Source organism: Mauremys mutica, chromosome 3, assembly GCF_020497125.1.
Source record: "Mauremys mutica isolate MM-2020 ecotype Southern chromosome 3, ASM2049712v1, whole genome shotgun sequence".
NCBI lineage: Eukaryota > Metazoa > Chordata > Testudines > Geoemydidae > Mauremys > Mauremys mutica.
This window is the reverse complement of record NC_059074.1, coordinates 133,684,147-133,700,253: the sequence shown is the minus strand read 5'-3', so window position 1 is coordinate 133,700,253 and position 16,107 is coordinate 133,684,147. Positions and strand designations below refer to the sequence as shown.

At 46.7% G+C, this 16,107-nt stretch overlaps 1 protein-coding gene across 3 annotated transcripts in view; it reads left to right on the top strand.

The window, feature by feature from the left end:
• Nucleotides 1-16,107, top strand: part of ARID4B (AT-rich interaction domain 4B) — a 172,213-nt gene that overhangs the window by 141,174 nt on the left and 14,932 nt on the right. For all 3 annotated transcript variants that reach the window (XM_045010207.1, XM_045010205.1, XM_045010206.1), the window contains 3 exons: nt 6,404-6,488; nt 7,413-7,605; nt 8,737-9,945. In XM_045010207.1, the coding sequence (XP_044866142.1) occupies nt 6,404-6,488; nt 7,413-7,605; nt 8,737-9,945 (1,487 nt within the window). The remainder of the gene's footprint in view (nt 1-6,403; nt 6,489-7,412; nt 7,606-8,736; nt 9,946-16,107) is intronic.

Genomic DNA, 16,107 nt, shown 5'->3' with positions numbered 1-16,107 from the left:
TCTGGCCTGGCTGGAGCTGCTCTGGCAGGCTGGGCAGTGCAGCCGCAGCCTGCTCTGGTGGGCCGGGCTGGGCAGCATGGCCGCAGCCTGCTCCAGTGGGCCGGGCAGGGCAGCGCAGCCACAGTCTGCTCTGCAGGCCAGGCCAGGTGGCGCAGCTGCAGCCTGCCAGCCCCAGGGCTGCAGCCTGCCAGCCCTGGAGCTGCAACTGCTTCGGAGGCTGGGGGGAGAGCAGCATGGCCAGAAGCGGAGAGACTCTGGCACCGCCTCTTCCCTTCTGGCTTTGCTGGCTGTGCTGCCTCTCCTTGCTCCCTCTGTTGAGGGGAGGGGCTGTGTCCCACCTCTCCCTCTCTATACCCGCACATAAGGTGACTCCCTTCTCTGGTGCTTCCCTTTTTTACTAACAAAATTTGGCTTATGAACAAGTATATATGGTACATTATCAAAACGGCAACATTCTTCCAAGATCTCACTTTCATAGCTTGTATCACTTTGAATAAGCCTGTTATAAGACAAGGCTCCTATGTTTCATCAAGGAGTATCAGATGTGAAACAGCAGGAAGGTATTTAAAAAGCCAACTCCAAGAGTTCCTCCTGCACAAGCATTCAGGTCTTGAGCAGTCCAGGCAAACAACGCACGTTACAACAAAGCTTAAACTTGTTCTTCATAATAATTTTAAAAACAATACAAGCTTCATATTTAATATTAAAAACAGCAAAAAATATCTACCTTCCTTTCCATTTCTTATAAGGAGTCTTGAAGTTTAAATCTCCTCAGTGTGATAGATATGCTTGCTTTGATCAGCTTAGCTCTTGGAAGTCCAGGGGCTCCGGGCTGCTGGCCCAGGGTTCTTAGGGAAAGCTCTGTCTGCCATTAGGGATTTTTTTTCCCAAGAACCCCCTCTAACAGTTCACGAACCCCAGTTTGGGAACCACTGAGCTAAGGATTTGGTCCTGTAACCTGTGGTCCATCTTAATGGCATACTCAGTGTGGATGAGTACCACAGGACCAGCAAGGATCCGCCAGAGGAATATGCATTCTTTATCATTTTCTATGAGTGAGTGTTCATTTTTCTTTCCTTCTTTTCATTCAGAACAAGCTTTCTGAAGGCAATCATTTTAACCAGAAAGATAAAGAAGCTTCAATCCCTTCTGGTTTAATCCTCCAGTGTTAATTTTGATAAAAATGAATGGACTCTTCTTCCTTGTCATAGATTTCTCCCTAAAGTATTTCACATTAATTTTACTTTTTTTGCCCTTATACCTTTCTGTTTTTAATGAGTCATTTCATAAAGATACCTTTCCTTCCTTTTGGGCATAGAGCCAAAAGAGAACCTGTCTCCGACTGACATGATTTCAGACAGTAGACTGCAAATAGAATCATAGAAATGTAGGGCAGGAAGGGACCTCAAGAGGTCAAGTCCAGCCCCTTGCGCTGAGTCAGGACCAAGAATACCTAGACCATCCCTGATGGGTGTTTGTGTAACCTGGTTTTTAAAACCTCCAGTAATGGGGATTCCACAATCTTCCTTGGAAGCTTTTTCCAGAACGTAACTACCCTTGTAGTTAGAGAGCTATTCCTAATATCTAATCTAAACTTCCCTTGCTGCAGATTAAGACTATTGCTTCTTGTCCTACCTGCAGTGGACACAGAAAACAGTTGATTACTGCCCTCTTTGTAACAGCCCTTAACATATTTGTTATATACTCCCCCCCCCCCAAGCTTTTCTCAAACTAAACATGCCCAGTTTTTTAAATCTTTCCTCATAGCTCAGGTTTTCTAAACCTTTTATCGTTTTCTTGCTCCCCTCTAGACTCCCTCCAGTTTTCTTAAAGTGTGGCACTTGAAATTGGCACAGTGCTGCAGCTGAGGCCTCGCTTGTGCCGAGGAGAGAGGAACAGTTACCTCACGTGTCTTACATACAGTACTCCTGTTAATACATCTTAGAATATTAGCCTTGTTCACAACTGCATTACATTGTTGACTCATCAATTTGTGATCCACTATAACCTCTAGATCCTTTGCAGCAGTCCCCCGCCTGGCTAGACAGTTATTCCCCATTTTTTTTTGTACATTTGATTGTTCCTTCCTAAGTGTAGTACTTTGCACTTCTCTTTATTGACTTTCATCTTGTTGGTTTCAGAGCAATTCTCCAATTTGTCAAGGTCATTTTGAATTCTAATCCTGGCCCCCAAAGTGCTTGCAACCCCTCCCTGCTTGGTGTCATCTATAAATTTTATAAGCATATTCTCCACTATATTATCCAAGTCATTAATGAAAATACTAAATAGTCCCAGACTCAGGACATACCTCTGCAGGACCCCCTATAAACATCCTCCCAGTGTGACCATGAACCATTGATAACTTCTCTTTGAGTCCAGTCTTTCAACCAGTTTGCACCCACCTTATAGTAGTTTTGTCTAGATCACATTTCCCTAGTTCACTTACGAGAATGTCATGTGTCACGTGTCTGTGTCGTGTCAAATGCCTTAATAATATCAAGATATATTATGTCCACTAGGCCAATCATCCTGTCAAAGATGGAAGTTAGTTTGGTTTGGCATGATTTGTTCTTGGCAAATCCATGTAGGCTAGCTGACCACCCTCTTTTCCTTTAGGTGATTACAAATTGATTGTTAATTCGTTCCAGTATCTTTCTGGGTATCAAAATTAGGCTGACTGGTCTGTAGTTCCCCAAGTTCTTTTTGTTCCCCTTTTAAAAGATAGGTACTATGTTTACCCTTCTCCAGTCCTCTGTGACGTCACTCATCCTTCATGAGTTCTCAAAGATAATCGCTAACGGTTCTGAGATTGCTTCAGCTAGGCCCTGACAACTTGAATACATCCAACTTATCTAAATATTCTTTAACTTGTTCTTTCCCTATTTTGGATTGTGTTCCTTCCCCCATGTTGTTAATATTAATTACGTTATCTTTTACCTTTTTAGTGAAGACTGAAGCAAAATAGGCATTAAACACCTCAGCCCTCTTGATGTCATCCATAAATAGCTCTCCTTTCCTCCTGATCTTTCTCTTGCTCCTAATGTATTTATAGTACCTCTTCTTTATTTATTTATATTTATATTTATTTTCTTATTGCCTTTTATGTCATTTGTTGGGTGTAACTAATTTTGTGCCTTAGTCTTTCTAACTTTATTCCTACATGCCTGTGCTATTCTTTCGTATTCATACAAATACTTGTACCATATACAGTCAGTTGCCCATTCTGGTAAGTATTTAGGATCCATTCATTCAATCAGAGCCCTGGTGGCTTCTGAGGTATTTTTTTTTCTAACTCCCTACATGCGAGTTGTTAGATTTTGTAGAACTGCAAGACTAACACTGACCTTACTCCACTCCTCACCATCGCCATCCCTCCCTGAGAAGTCACTACTTCACAGTTCTCCAAAGGATGATATTTTGTGGACAGAATCCCAAACTGGAATAAGTAGGTTTTATTTACCAATAACTGGTATTCTCCTTTGGATGCATCTATCTATTTTCAAATGCCTACTATTCTCTGATCACATGCCAAGTGAGGGGAGGGGCTGCATTATACAGACATGTGAATAAAGTGGGTCAATAGACAACAATTCATGTTAATAACTTGAATATTTTCTAATGCTAGTGTCTGTGGGGAATTATGTGCTGTACACATAAATCTCTAAATACCATGGAACACTGAAAATGATGGTCCACTTGGAGAATTCCACTTGCAGCATAATAACTCAGGTTTTTCTCTTATTAAAAGTGCATGTTTCTTTTAACCTGGAACTGAGAACTTCTTTTCACATTCTCAACTCTTGTTCTTCTTTTCTTGAGAGAGCAAATCATTTGAAGTCCCATTTATGAAGTAGAGATGGTACAGTTGTGTGACTTTAAAAATGTTGCAACTCTATAGGGCAAAATATAAGACCCTGAAAAATCTATAAATTCCTGAATGTCCTTTTGTACTTGTCCCTAAGGACCATATCCTCTCAGTGCTTTAAAGGTTTATGATTCTTAAATTTGAAATGTGTGTGTTGGTATAGATAATGCACACAGTGGCATTTTCCACTGAAAAGCCACTTTGGGAATTTAAAATTGAGAACTATATGACCAAATCCTCTAGGAGACGTTTTGAACATCTCAGTCTAATGTAGCTATAGATATTTCCTACCAGAATATTTAATTTAAATTACACAAACTGGTATGGCAGCATTCCAGTGTCATTCATCTGCCAGTGATGACATACTAACCTTTGAATATCAATCTAAGTCTAACCTAACATTGAGTGTTTTAAGTCACTGGAGACGCATGCAGTGTTTAAAGTTAGTTTCTTTATGTGGAAGATTATTTTTGTTTTGGTAGTTGTAGAATCGGTGAATAAGGCTACAAGTGGTATAGTGATGTAATCAAAATTGAAATGAAATTTGCAGAGTACTCAATTTTCTCTGTGAACATGTTCAATCCTAGTGCTGCTTTCTTTCATAAAATTAGATCTAAAAAATCCCTTAGCTTTGGAGTGCATGGTCCATTCAGAATTCTATTTGGTGTGATTCTATCATGTTAACATGAGCTTGATCTAAAGAAACCTTACTTTAAACCACTGCAGTTATGAATTTGCTATTGGCAGGTTTACCTGTCACCTAAGGATCTAGAGAAAGAAAGAAATCTGGATCTCTCTATCTATGTCTAACCTGGTCATTAAAATTAATTTAATCAAAACCATGTCTCTGATAGTGTGGTCACTCTCAGTACGTTAAGATTTTCTAGGGAAAAAGACTATGAAAATTTGTCAGCATTTAATAAAGAGAAAAGTCCATATGATACTCTATAGAAAAACAATATTGAACATATTTGTGTTCCAATATGAAAGCACATCTTACCTCTCTCCTTTCATATCTTTATTATGTTTCTGGATGTCATTCTTTATTTTATGAGTGTGGGGGATGTGAATGGGTAAAGCACTAAATTTATCTTCTGGACTCCTCTGTTCAAATCTTGATTTGGTCTTTGGTGTCCTCTTCAATCCCTACATTGGTCAGTATCACAAAAGTTACCAGAGTTAGGCACATTTGTCAGTGGTTGCTAAGATGTGGCCTGGGACTGTAATAGCAGATGCTCTACAGGTCAAAATAGAGGTGTAATGTCAGATCTGTGTCAGAAAGCCTAGCATGAGATCTAGCTCTGTACTGTTGTGCTAGTTGCATACTGTATTTTCATTATACTGCATACACATTTTCATGACTACCAAATGAACTCCATTTATACACACACACAGTTATTTGTTTTTAATTAACACATTTCTTATTCAGACACTTTTTGAATTCACAGTGTAGGCAGGCCAAGATATTGTGTTCATAATAAACTCATTTTTTTTATTCTTAACTTTACATAGTGGGTTTTTTTTTAATTGTTGTTAATTTTCTAGTCTGAGTACATTTCTATCATGAATGTTCTTAATGAGAATATATATGTTCAGTCTTGGATTCTGTACTTCACATGTACAGTTTCAGGAGGTGGGACACATGAGGCAGTTGATGTACATATGTTAGTACTATTTATAGAGCATTTAACTGCTAGTACCTTCTGACATCAAATAAAAAGTTCCTAATGCAAAAATCCTTCTAGATCTCAAAGGGAGCTTTATATAGGATTCTGTTTCCTTCACAGAATCAGCTACTAGGAGTTTTTCTTTTCTTTTTACCAAGCAATCAGGTTTTATATTACTATAAGAATTTGTTTTTAATTAGTAAGATGATACACTATATTGGGAAAATTTACCTTATATATCTGTACAGCAATATATGACTCAAGTATTCTGCTTTTCCTGTGGGCATGGATATCCCATTATTATTTGATGTACATTATATGCACAAAAGGAGAGCAGAATATTAATTTTGAATACTACCATCCCAATATGAGAGGAGAATTTTGCCCTATATGCTAAGAAAGTAAAGATTTGAGATTTTGCAATACTTTACAGTACATAAGAATCTAAGAACAGCCATACTGGGTCAGACCAAAGGTCCATCTAGCCCAGTATCCTGTCTTCCAACAGTGACTAATGCCAGGAGCCCCAGAGGGAATTAACAGAACAGGTAATCATCAAGTGTTCCGTTCTCTGTCACCCATTCACAGTTTCTGGCAAACAGAGGCTAGGGATACCATCCCTGCCCATCCTGGCTAACAGTCATTGATGGACCCATCCTCCATGAACTTATCTAGTTCTTTTTTGAACTAGAAGATATGGTAGAAATATATTCATTACTTTTCACTCTTAAGTACAGAGTCTGTCTGCATATGGTTTCCATTACATGTTTTACTACTTTTTCTTTCCCTGTAGAATGTGTTTTATGAAATTTTGAATGTTTGCTTAAAATTCTGTTTATATATATTTTTAAATGCTTGCTTTCACATTTAGATATGATGAATGGATAAAAGCAGACAAGATAGTGAGACCAGCTGATAAAAATGTGCCAAAAATAAAGCATCGGAAGAAAATAAAGGTAGATTTTTTTCTATTAGATCATTTTGCTGCTCAATTTACTTTCATGTAGACTGATTTTATAATTATAGCCTTTAAATGGACTTGGAAATTCATGATAAATTTAAAATTAGTTTCTGTTAGCCTCCTAGAAGCATACACTTCTTAAAGCATGATTTTTGTCCTTCCCTTTTGAAAAATAGCTTTTTCCTCCTCTTCTTCCTCCCACACCCCCAATTCGTCTGGTGCACCAACAGGAAACAGAGCCATTCCCTCATCAGCGATGGCAGCACAGCGCTGGGAAATAAAATTTGCTAGCTACCCTGCTGGCTTTCAAGCACAAACCTGTGTCGAATCTACATAAATGTGGCTTGTATCTTACTTTTAACTTCTTGCCACTGTGGTAGATTTAAAAAAAACCCACAGATATTTTGGGCCAGATCCTGGTCATTTCCTTGTGCAGGGCAGAAGGGTGTGAACAACATTTTTCCCCCGACCAACAGGCTCCATGGCCATCCCTGCACTCTGAACACAAGGACTACTAGAATCCAGTGCCTCTGATAGAGCCAGACTTGCCTATTGCCTCTCCTCCTTCCGCATTAGCACAGCACAAGAGTGTGCCATTCAATCCAGGCTGTCACAACAGTCATGCCTTCTCTCTGCAATATCCCTTACTGCAGGGTCTAGCATAGTGGAAGAACAGTTTAGCCCTTAAATGCTGAGAATATTCCTCATCAGATATAAGTGTTAAGGAATTCACATTTTTGGTGTTAATACTTGTGCATAAGACAAAATACAGTACTTGCATATCCTTGTAAAGGAACAAAGAAAAACTTATTCTTAGGTTTTGTGTTCAAAATCACTGTCTGCATTGCTAATTGTAATTCACCTTAAATTATATGTTAGCATTAGAAGAGTTTTTAAAATGGTTTTTTCCTTAACCTAGAATAAAACTGACAAAGAGAAGGATGAGAAGTATTCTCCTAAAAATTGTAAATTGCGACGCTTGTCAAAACCACCCTTTCACACGAGCACATCACCAGAGACTGAGTCCAAACTTGACAGCACTGAAGCCAAAAACTCTGAACAAGCTCCAGTTAAATCCATAGAAATTACTTCTATCCTTAATGGGCTACAAGGTATTGTACATAGACTTTCTAATTCAGTATATAATCATTTTACCAGTATTTAAAAGTGACAGTACAGAGCAATTGAAGCAAACTATAAATAAGGCTGCGAGTTTGTCATGGAGGTCACGGATTCCATGACTTTCTGGGAGTTCTGGAGCAGCGGGCCCAGGGGCCACATGAGCGGCTCAGGTGGCCCCCAGGCCAGCCACACCAGCTGCTGCTGGGGAAGTCTCAGGCAACCATGTCCCTCCTCCCCAGCAGCAGCAGGAGTTTGGGTTTGGGAGGGGACTCAGGGTAGAGGCAGGGGGTTGAGGTGCAGGAGTGGGAGAGGGCTCTGGGCAGCACTTATCTTGGGAGGGGAAGGGGGCTGTCCGGCTCCCAGGCAGAGGTGCGGCCAGGTGGTCCCACGTGCTGCCTGTGTCCACAGGTGATGCCCCCGCAGCTCCCATTGGCTGCTGTTCCTGGTCACTCAGGGCAGGGGCAGCATGCAGAGCCCCCTCGGCTGTGCCCTCCTCCCAGCACCAGCAGGGGCCATGGGCAGCAGCGGCTCCAGGCACCAACGCTCCAAGCGCATGCTTGGAGCAGCAAGCTGGAGGGGGGTGGGGGGGGACGCCCTGCCGTTCCCTGCGAGGGCAGCAGTCAGGCTCCCTTTGGCGGCTTGCCTGCCGGAGGTCCGCCGGTCCCACGGATTCGGCAGCAATTTGGCAGCGGGTATGCTGAAGCCGCGGGACTGGGGACCTCCCGCAGGCAAGCCGCTGAAGGCTGCCTGCCTGCCGTGCTTGGGGCAGCAAAAAAGCTAGAGCCGCCCCTGGCCATGGGCCACTGCCCTCTCCGCAGCAGCAGCAGCTCCCCTGGGCCGCTCCCTACCCTCCAGAGCACTCAAATCTTAGTTAGGGGTATGCAAATATCTTAGAGGAGTTCTCTGGAGATGTTTTATTATATGGGATTTGCAAACTGACAAGCATTGCTGCTCATCTAGCTATTATACTTCCTAATAAAATGAAGTTTTTGAAAATAATCTGGTTTTTTTTCCTACTGGGTACATGAAAACAAAAGATTTTAATAGTACTAGCTTTAGTGTGTATTGCTATCTTCTAGTTGTTTTTTCAGTATTACTTGTAACAGATTTTTTTTTAATAGCTTCAGAAAGTTCTGCTGAGGATAGTGACCAGGAAGATGACCAAAGTGCTCAGAATGTACATAATGATGGCAAGGAGGAATCTCCAGATGAGACTGTGAGCCAGGACAAAAGTGAATTCTGTCCAAAAGAAGAGCAGAGCAGCTCATCTCCCCAAGAAGAGGGGAAAGCCCTTGCAGATGTAGCACCACCTAAATCAGTATCCAAATCACCAGAAAGATTGCGGAAAGAGCTGGAAGAATTATCTGATGATACGGACTATGAAGGAGAGGATGAAGCTACAAAGAAGAGAAAGGAGGTCAAAAAGGAGGTAGTAGATAAAACAACAAAGCCACAGGTAAAACGTGGTAAGCGAAGGTATTGCATCACAGAGGAATGTGTAAAGACTGGGTCACCTAATAAAAAGGAGGAAAAGTCCAAGAGCAAAGACTCCCATAGCTTAGAACATAGTAGTAACAGCTCCTCAGATGAAGATGAGGAGGACAAATCTAAACTAAAAATAATGCCAACTAAGAAATACAATGGGATAGAGGAGAAAAGGAAGTCTTTAAGGACAAGTGGTTTCTACTCAGGGTTTTCTGAAGTGGCGGAAAAAAGAATAAAGCTTCTAAACAACTCTGATGAAAGACCTCAGAATACCAGAGCTAAGGATAGAAAAGATGTATGGTCCAGTATTCAGGGACAGTGGCCCAAGAAAACATTGAAAGAACTTTTTTCAGACTCTGACACAGAGGCTGCAGCCTCACCCCCACATGCTTCTGAGGATCCTGCAGTAGAGGAGCAGCTGCAGACTCTTGCAGAAGAGGTTTCTTTGCCCAGCTCTGAACTAGAAAAGCCTTTACTAGCCAGCATAGATGTTAAACCTGTTGAGGAGAAACCAACGGAAATGAGTGACAAGAAAGTTGAATTTCCAAGCAGTGGGAGTAATTCAGTGCTAAATACTCCTCCTACAACCCCTGAATCACCTTCATCTGTCACTGTAACAGATTCTAGTAGACATCAGTCCAGTGTAACAGTCTCAGAGACATTGGCACCAAATCAAGAAGAGATACGAAGCATCAAGAGTGAAACTGATAGCACAATTGAAGTGGATAGTGTTGTGGGGGAGCTGCAGGACCTTCAGTCTGAAGGAAATATTTCTCCAACAGGCTTTGATGCCAGCGTCAGCTCTAGCAGTAGTAATCAACAAGAACCAGAACATACTGAAAAAGGTAAGGAGAAAACCTGAGTTGTCGAATATATATTCCTCCTCTCGTTTCTTATACTGCTAATTTATTTGTGTTTAACTGTTGCTACGTTACTTGGAGATTGGTTTAAGAACATAAGAATGGCCCTACTGGGTCAGACCAAAGGTCTGTCTAGCCCAGTATCCTGTCTTCTGACAGTGGCCAATGCCAGGGGCCCCAGAGGGAATGAACAGAACAGGTAATCATCAAGTGATCCATTCCCTGTCCCCATCCCCAGCCTGCTCCGCTTTCCTTGCCCCAGCCCAAGCCCCAGCCTTGGGGAGGGGGAGGGATAGGTGGGGGGTGGGGGGGAGGCGAGCGAGGGAAGCAGAGCAGGCTGCTCCTGGACTCTGGGACTGTGGGACCCCTAAAATTGCCCCCACACAGCTCCTGCCTCCTAGACCCTGTGGGGGGGGGAGCCTCTGACCGCACCTGAGACCCTCTGCCCCTTATCCAACCCCTCGGCCTCAGCCCGGCACCTTTAACACGCTGCTCAGAGCAGCATGTCAGAGCTTTACCATGTTGTATGCGAACCCATGTTATATCGGGTCGCGTTATATTCTAAGCACCTCTCCAATTTTTGTGGTCATGTAAAATGCAAAGTGCCCATGTTTAAAAACAGGATTGAGCATGAGTCTGTAGTTCTTCAAGTGCTTGCTCATATCAGTTCCAATTAGGTGTGCGCACGCTGCGTGCACGATTGTCGGAAGATTTTTACCCTAGCAACACTTGGTGGGTCGGCTGAGGCGCCTCCTGGAGTGGCGCCCAATGGCGCTGGATATATGCCCCTGCCTATATATCTTACCACCCGTGATGGTCATTGGAACTGTGGAGCGCGGCATAGCTGATCTCCACTTCCCTAGCTCTTTGCTCATTTATAGCTGTAGATAGTTGTTATAGTGTAGTTGTTAGTAGTTTCTAGTCGTAGTTAATAGTAGTTTTTGTAGTTAGTGTATATAGTAATTGGAGGTAAGGGGTTTCTCCCCTTCCCTCCTTTCCAGTACCGGGCCCATGCCTAGGTCCCTGGGCTTCAAACCCTGCTTGGCCTGCCTCAAGCTGATGCCTACGGGAGACCCCCCACGACTCCTGTCTGAAGTACCTGGGGGAATCCCATCAATCAGATAAGTGCCGCATTTGTAAGGCATTCAAGCCTTGGACAAAAAAGGAGCGGGACTTTTGTTTGAAGCAGCTCCTCATGGAAGCGGCACTTAGCCCGACGCCCTCTGCCCCGTGCAGAGACCCGGCGCCGTCGGTCCGAAGCGTACCTCCGGCACCGGATCGACCTGACATCAACAAAGACTCCCGGCACCGGACGTCTCCGGCACCATTATCAGTGTGGCACCGCTCGCTGTCTCCGGGAGCCAGGAAGCAGCACAAGCAACCTGCTGCTCCTGTACAGTTGCCGGCACCGCCTTTGCCTCTCTTGGAGCAGCGTCCCTTGCCGGACCGCCCCGCAAAGGGTCCATCTCCGGCACCGTCGATTCCAGCGATGTAAGCGCCGTTGAGTCCAGTGCACATAAGCTCCCCGGTGCGCACCGTGGTTCGAGCTCGGCCTGCCTTCCACCCTAGAGACTTTCTCCACTGCTTGCGACCTGATTGCACTCACTGAGCCAGGACCGACACGGTCCCGATCCAGGCGCTGGTCTCCTCCATGGCACCACTCGCAGTCCTGGCACTGATCACCATCTCAGCGCCAGTCGTACTTGCGGCACCGCTCCGCCTCAAGAAGATCTCCTTCCCGATACGGTCGGTACTGGTCCAGCTCCCAGTACCGATCCCAGTGCCGCTCCGCCCGTAGATCTTCATCGAGGTCCAGATCTACCTCCCAGCACTGATACGACCGTCGGTCCTGGTCCAGATCATGGTACCGCTCGAGACCGTGGCACCGATCTCCGTTCCCGTGACGCGGGCCAACAATGCATAACAGTGCAACCCAGCATGAGCGATTGGCTCCACCTTGGCCTTCCCGCCCCAACTCGAGGTCGTCCCAAGCGGAGTGTGGCTACCACGTCCATGACCAAGACACGGACAGCACTAGCCAATGGCACAACGAGGAGCAGGGACCCGCACAATGGTCCTTTTGGACCCCTTGGGCATACCATCAGGCCCAAGGTGTCCCATCGGGAGCTTCTCGTTCTGCCCACTCAGAACCTCGGGTCCCGGAGGCCACTGTCAGTCGCCCCTCCCCACCCCCCCGGGGGGGGGGGGCTCGAAGGCGATGGCCCTACCCTCCGCTCAGGCCCATGCCCCTAGCATGGAGGACCTAGGGCAGCCGGAGACCCCCCCCCTCCTGCCCCAGGACCCATTAGTCCCAGGCGTATCCTCCTCGTCCTCCCCTGACGAGGCAGTGGCGGGCACGTACTCCTCTGGTCCACCACCTATAGCCCTCCATGCGCTCCAAGACTTGCTTCATAGGATGGCACAAAACATGAACCTCGAGGTGGTGGAGGTCGAGGATCTGGTGGTGGACGTTTTCTCTGCCGATGCCCCCACACGTATAGCCTTGCCGTTCATCCAGACCATCCAGGCTAATGCCAATACAATCTGGCAGTCTCTGGTGTTTATTCCTCCCACTGCCAAGGGGGTGGAGAGGAAGTACTTGGTCCCCTCCAAAAACTATGAGTACTTGTACATTCACCCCCAACTGTGCTCCCTCATTGTACAGTCCATTAATGAGAGGGAAAGACACAGTCAACAAGCTCACGCTCCTAAATCCAAGGACGCTAGACACCTGGATTTATTCGGGCGCAAGATCTATTCAACTGGTGGCCTACAACTCAGAGTGGCTAACCAGCAGGCCCTCTTGAGACATTATAATTATAATACCTGGAACTCGATGGGGAAGTTCAAAGAGCTGGTTCCTTAGGAGTCCAGGGAGGAGTTCGAGGCCTTGCTAGAGGAGGACAAGAAAGTAGCCAGGACATCCTTCCAGGCTTCGATAGATGCGGCAGACTCGGTGGCTAGGACTCTAGCCTTGAGCGTAGCTATGCGCCTTATCTCGTGGCTGCAAGTGTCCGGTCTTCTACCGGAGCTGCAACAAACAATTCAGGACCTGCCCTTTGATGGCCAGGGCTTATTTTCAGACAAAACTGACTCCAGACTCCAGAGTTTGAAGGATAACCGGGCCATCATGCGCTCATTGGGCATGCATACCCCGCTGACGCAACGTAGGCCCTTCCGACCCCAACCGCAGTGCACCTACCCTAACCACCAGCCGAGACAGGACTTTTCTAGAAGACACGGCCGCGGTGGTAGGAGGAGGCAATCTGGTCCTCAGACAGGCCAGAACCAGGGCCCCTCCAAACCATTGGCGGGGCCCAAACAAAACTTTTGAAGGTGCACCCGAGGGCGAAGCACCAGTCTCCTTACAGGATCCTTCCCCACCTTTCACCAACCGCCTCTCCTGTTTCCTCCCTGCGTGGTCCCGCGTAACGTCAGACTGCTGGGTCCTACTCATGGTGGAAAGTGGATATCAACTTCAATTTGCTTTGTTCCGCCCTTCCTACCCTCCCTCCCCGTCCCTCTTCAGGGATTCCTCTCACGAGCAACTCCTTCTACAGGAGGTGCAGACGCTCCTAACTATTGGAGCTATGGAGGAGGTTCCAAGGGATCTGAGGGGCAGGGGGTTTTACTCCTGCTACTTCCTAATTCCCAAGGCAGATGGGGACGGGGGGAGGCTACGGCCCATTCTGGACTTGCACGGACTCAATAAATTTATGGTAAAGTTGAAGTTCCGCCTGGTTTCCCTGGGGACCATTAGCCATTCCCTGGATCCTGAAGATTGGTACGCTGCCCTCGACACGGGGGGGGCATACTTCCACATAGTGATCTACCCGCCGCACAGGTGCTTCCTTTGCTTTGTGGTCAGTCAATGACACTTCCAGTTTACTGTCCTCCCCTTCGGCCTATCCACAGCACCAAGAGTGTTTTTGAAGTGTATGGCTGTCTTAGCTGCCTTGCTCCGTTGACATTGGATCCAAGTGTTTCTGTACCTCGACGACTGGCTTATTCGGGGTCGATCCGAGCTCCAGGTGCAATCCCATGTTCAGTTCACCGTGAACTTGTTCAGACAGCTGGGCCTGCTGCTCAGTGTCGAAAAGTCCACTTTGCAGCCAACCCAAAGAATAGACTTCATCGGAGCAGTCCTGGATTCAAATCTCGTCCAGGCGTGCCTACCGCATGCCCTCTTCCAGTCCATGGCGAGCATTATCCATGACCTTCGAAGCGTCCCGACCTTGACAGCACGCACATGCCTCGGTCTACTGGGACACATGGCGCCTTGCACCTTTGTGACCAGACATGCCAGACTGCGCCTCCGTCCACTTCAGGCCTGGCTCTCATCAGTCTACCGTCCAGGCCGAGACAATCTAGACACAGTACTCACGGTACCGACGGAAGTCTTAACCTCCCTGGCTTGGTGGCTGAACCCCAACTTCGTATGTGGGAGGATGCCATTTCATGCCCCACAGCCCTCCCTAGTCCTAACCACGGATGCATCATCTCTGGGCTGGGGTGCTCACCTTGCAGACCTTCGCACACGGGGCCTTTGGTCCACACAAGAGATAACCCTGCACATCAACATACGGGAACTGAGAGCAGTACGCCTGGCGTGTCACGTGTTCTGCGAACACCTTCAGGGCCATTGTGTCGCAGTCTTGACAGACAACACAACGGCCAGGTTTTACATCAACAAGCAAGGGGGAGCACGATTGTCCCCCCTCTGTCAGGAAGCCATTCGCCTGTGGGAATTCTGTAGAGCCCACTCGATTGACCTGGTGGCGTCGTTTCTCCTGGGAGTCCAAAACACCTTGCAGATCGCCTCAGCAGGTCCTTCCTGGCTCACGAGTGGTCAATTCGCCCGGACGTTATCCATTCTGTTTTCCGGAAGTGGGGGTTTCCCCACATAGACCTTTTCGCCTCTTGCAAAAATCGGAAGTGCCAGGTGTTCTGCTCTCTCCAGGGGTGCTCCCCGGGCTCCCTATCGGACGCCTTCCTGATGCCGTGGAAAGACCATCTGCTATAGGCCTTTCCTCCATTCCCACTGGTCCACAAGGTCCTTCTCAAACTGCAAAGAGACAAGGCCCGCTTAATCTTGATCGCCCAGGCAACATTGGTACACCACTCTCCTCGATCTGTCAGTGACCACACCAATTCCACTCCCATTGTGGCCGGACCTGATCACTCAGGAGCACAGCCAACTGCGTCATCCGGACCTGCAACCCCTCCATCTCACAGCATGGATGCTGCATGGCTAACTCAATCTGAGCTGCGTTGCTCCTGCTCGGTGCAGCACGTACTCTTGGGTAGCAGAAAGCCCTCTACTAGGTCCACATATCTGGCTGAGTGGAAACGTTTCTCCTGCTGGTGTGCCCTGAGCAATACTGCCCCTCTGGAGGTCCCAGTACCTACCATCCTAGATTATCTCTTGTCCTTGAAACAGCAAGGCCTAGCAGTTTCATCCATCAGAGTACACCTAGCAGCAATTTCGGCCTTCCACCCAGGCGAAAACGGGCGCTCAGTTTTCTCCAATCCCATGGTCAGCAGGTTCCTCAAGGGATTGGAACGTCTGTGCCTGCAAATTCAGCATCTGACCCCTACGTGGGACCTCAACCTGGTCCTATCCAGGCTCATGGGTTCCCTGTTTGAGCCAATGGCCACTTGCTCGCTTCTGTACCTTTCCTGGAAAACAGACGCGTGTCGGAACTTCGAACCCTCACGTCGGACCTAACGTATACGGTGTTTCTAAGGACAGGATACAGCTGCAACCACACCCTGCCATCCTTCCTAAGGTGGTGTCTGCCTTCCATGTCAACCAAGACATCTTCCTTCCGGTCTTCTACCTGAAGCCGCATGCTTCTCGACGAGAGCAACAGCTGCATTCCCTAGATGTTTGCAGGGCCCTCACCTTTTACATTGAACGAATGAAACCCTTTAGGAGGACGACCCAGCTGTTCGTAGCGGTGGCAGACTGGATGAAGGGCCTCCCAGTCTCCATACAGCGCATCTCGTCCTGGATTACATCATGCAGCCGTGCGTGCTATGACTTGGCTGATGTACCAACTATGCACCTTACTGCCCACTCTACTAGGGCTCAAGCCTTGTCCTCTGGCTTCCTGGCTCATGTGCCCATACAGGAGATCTGTAGGG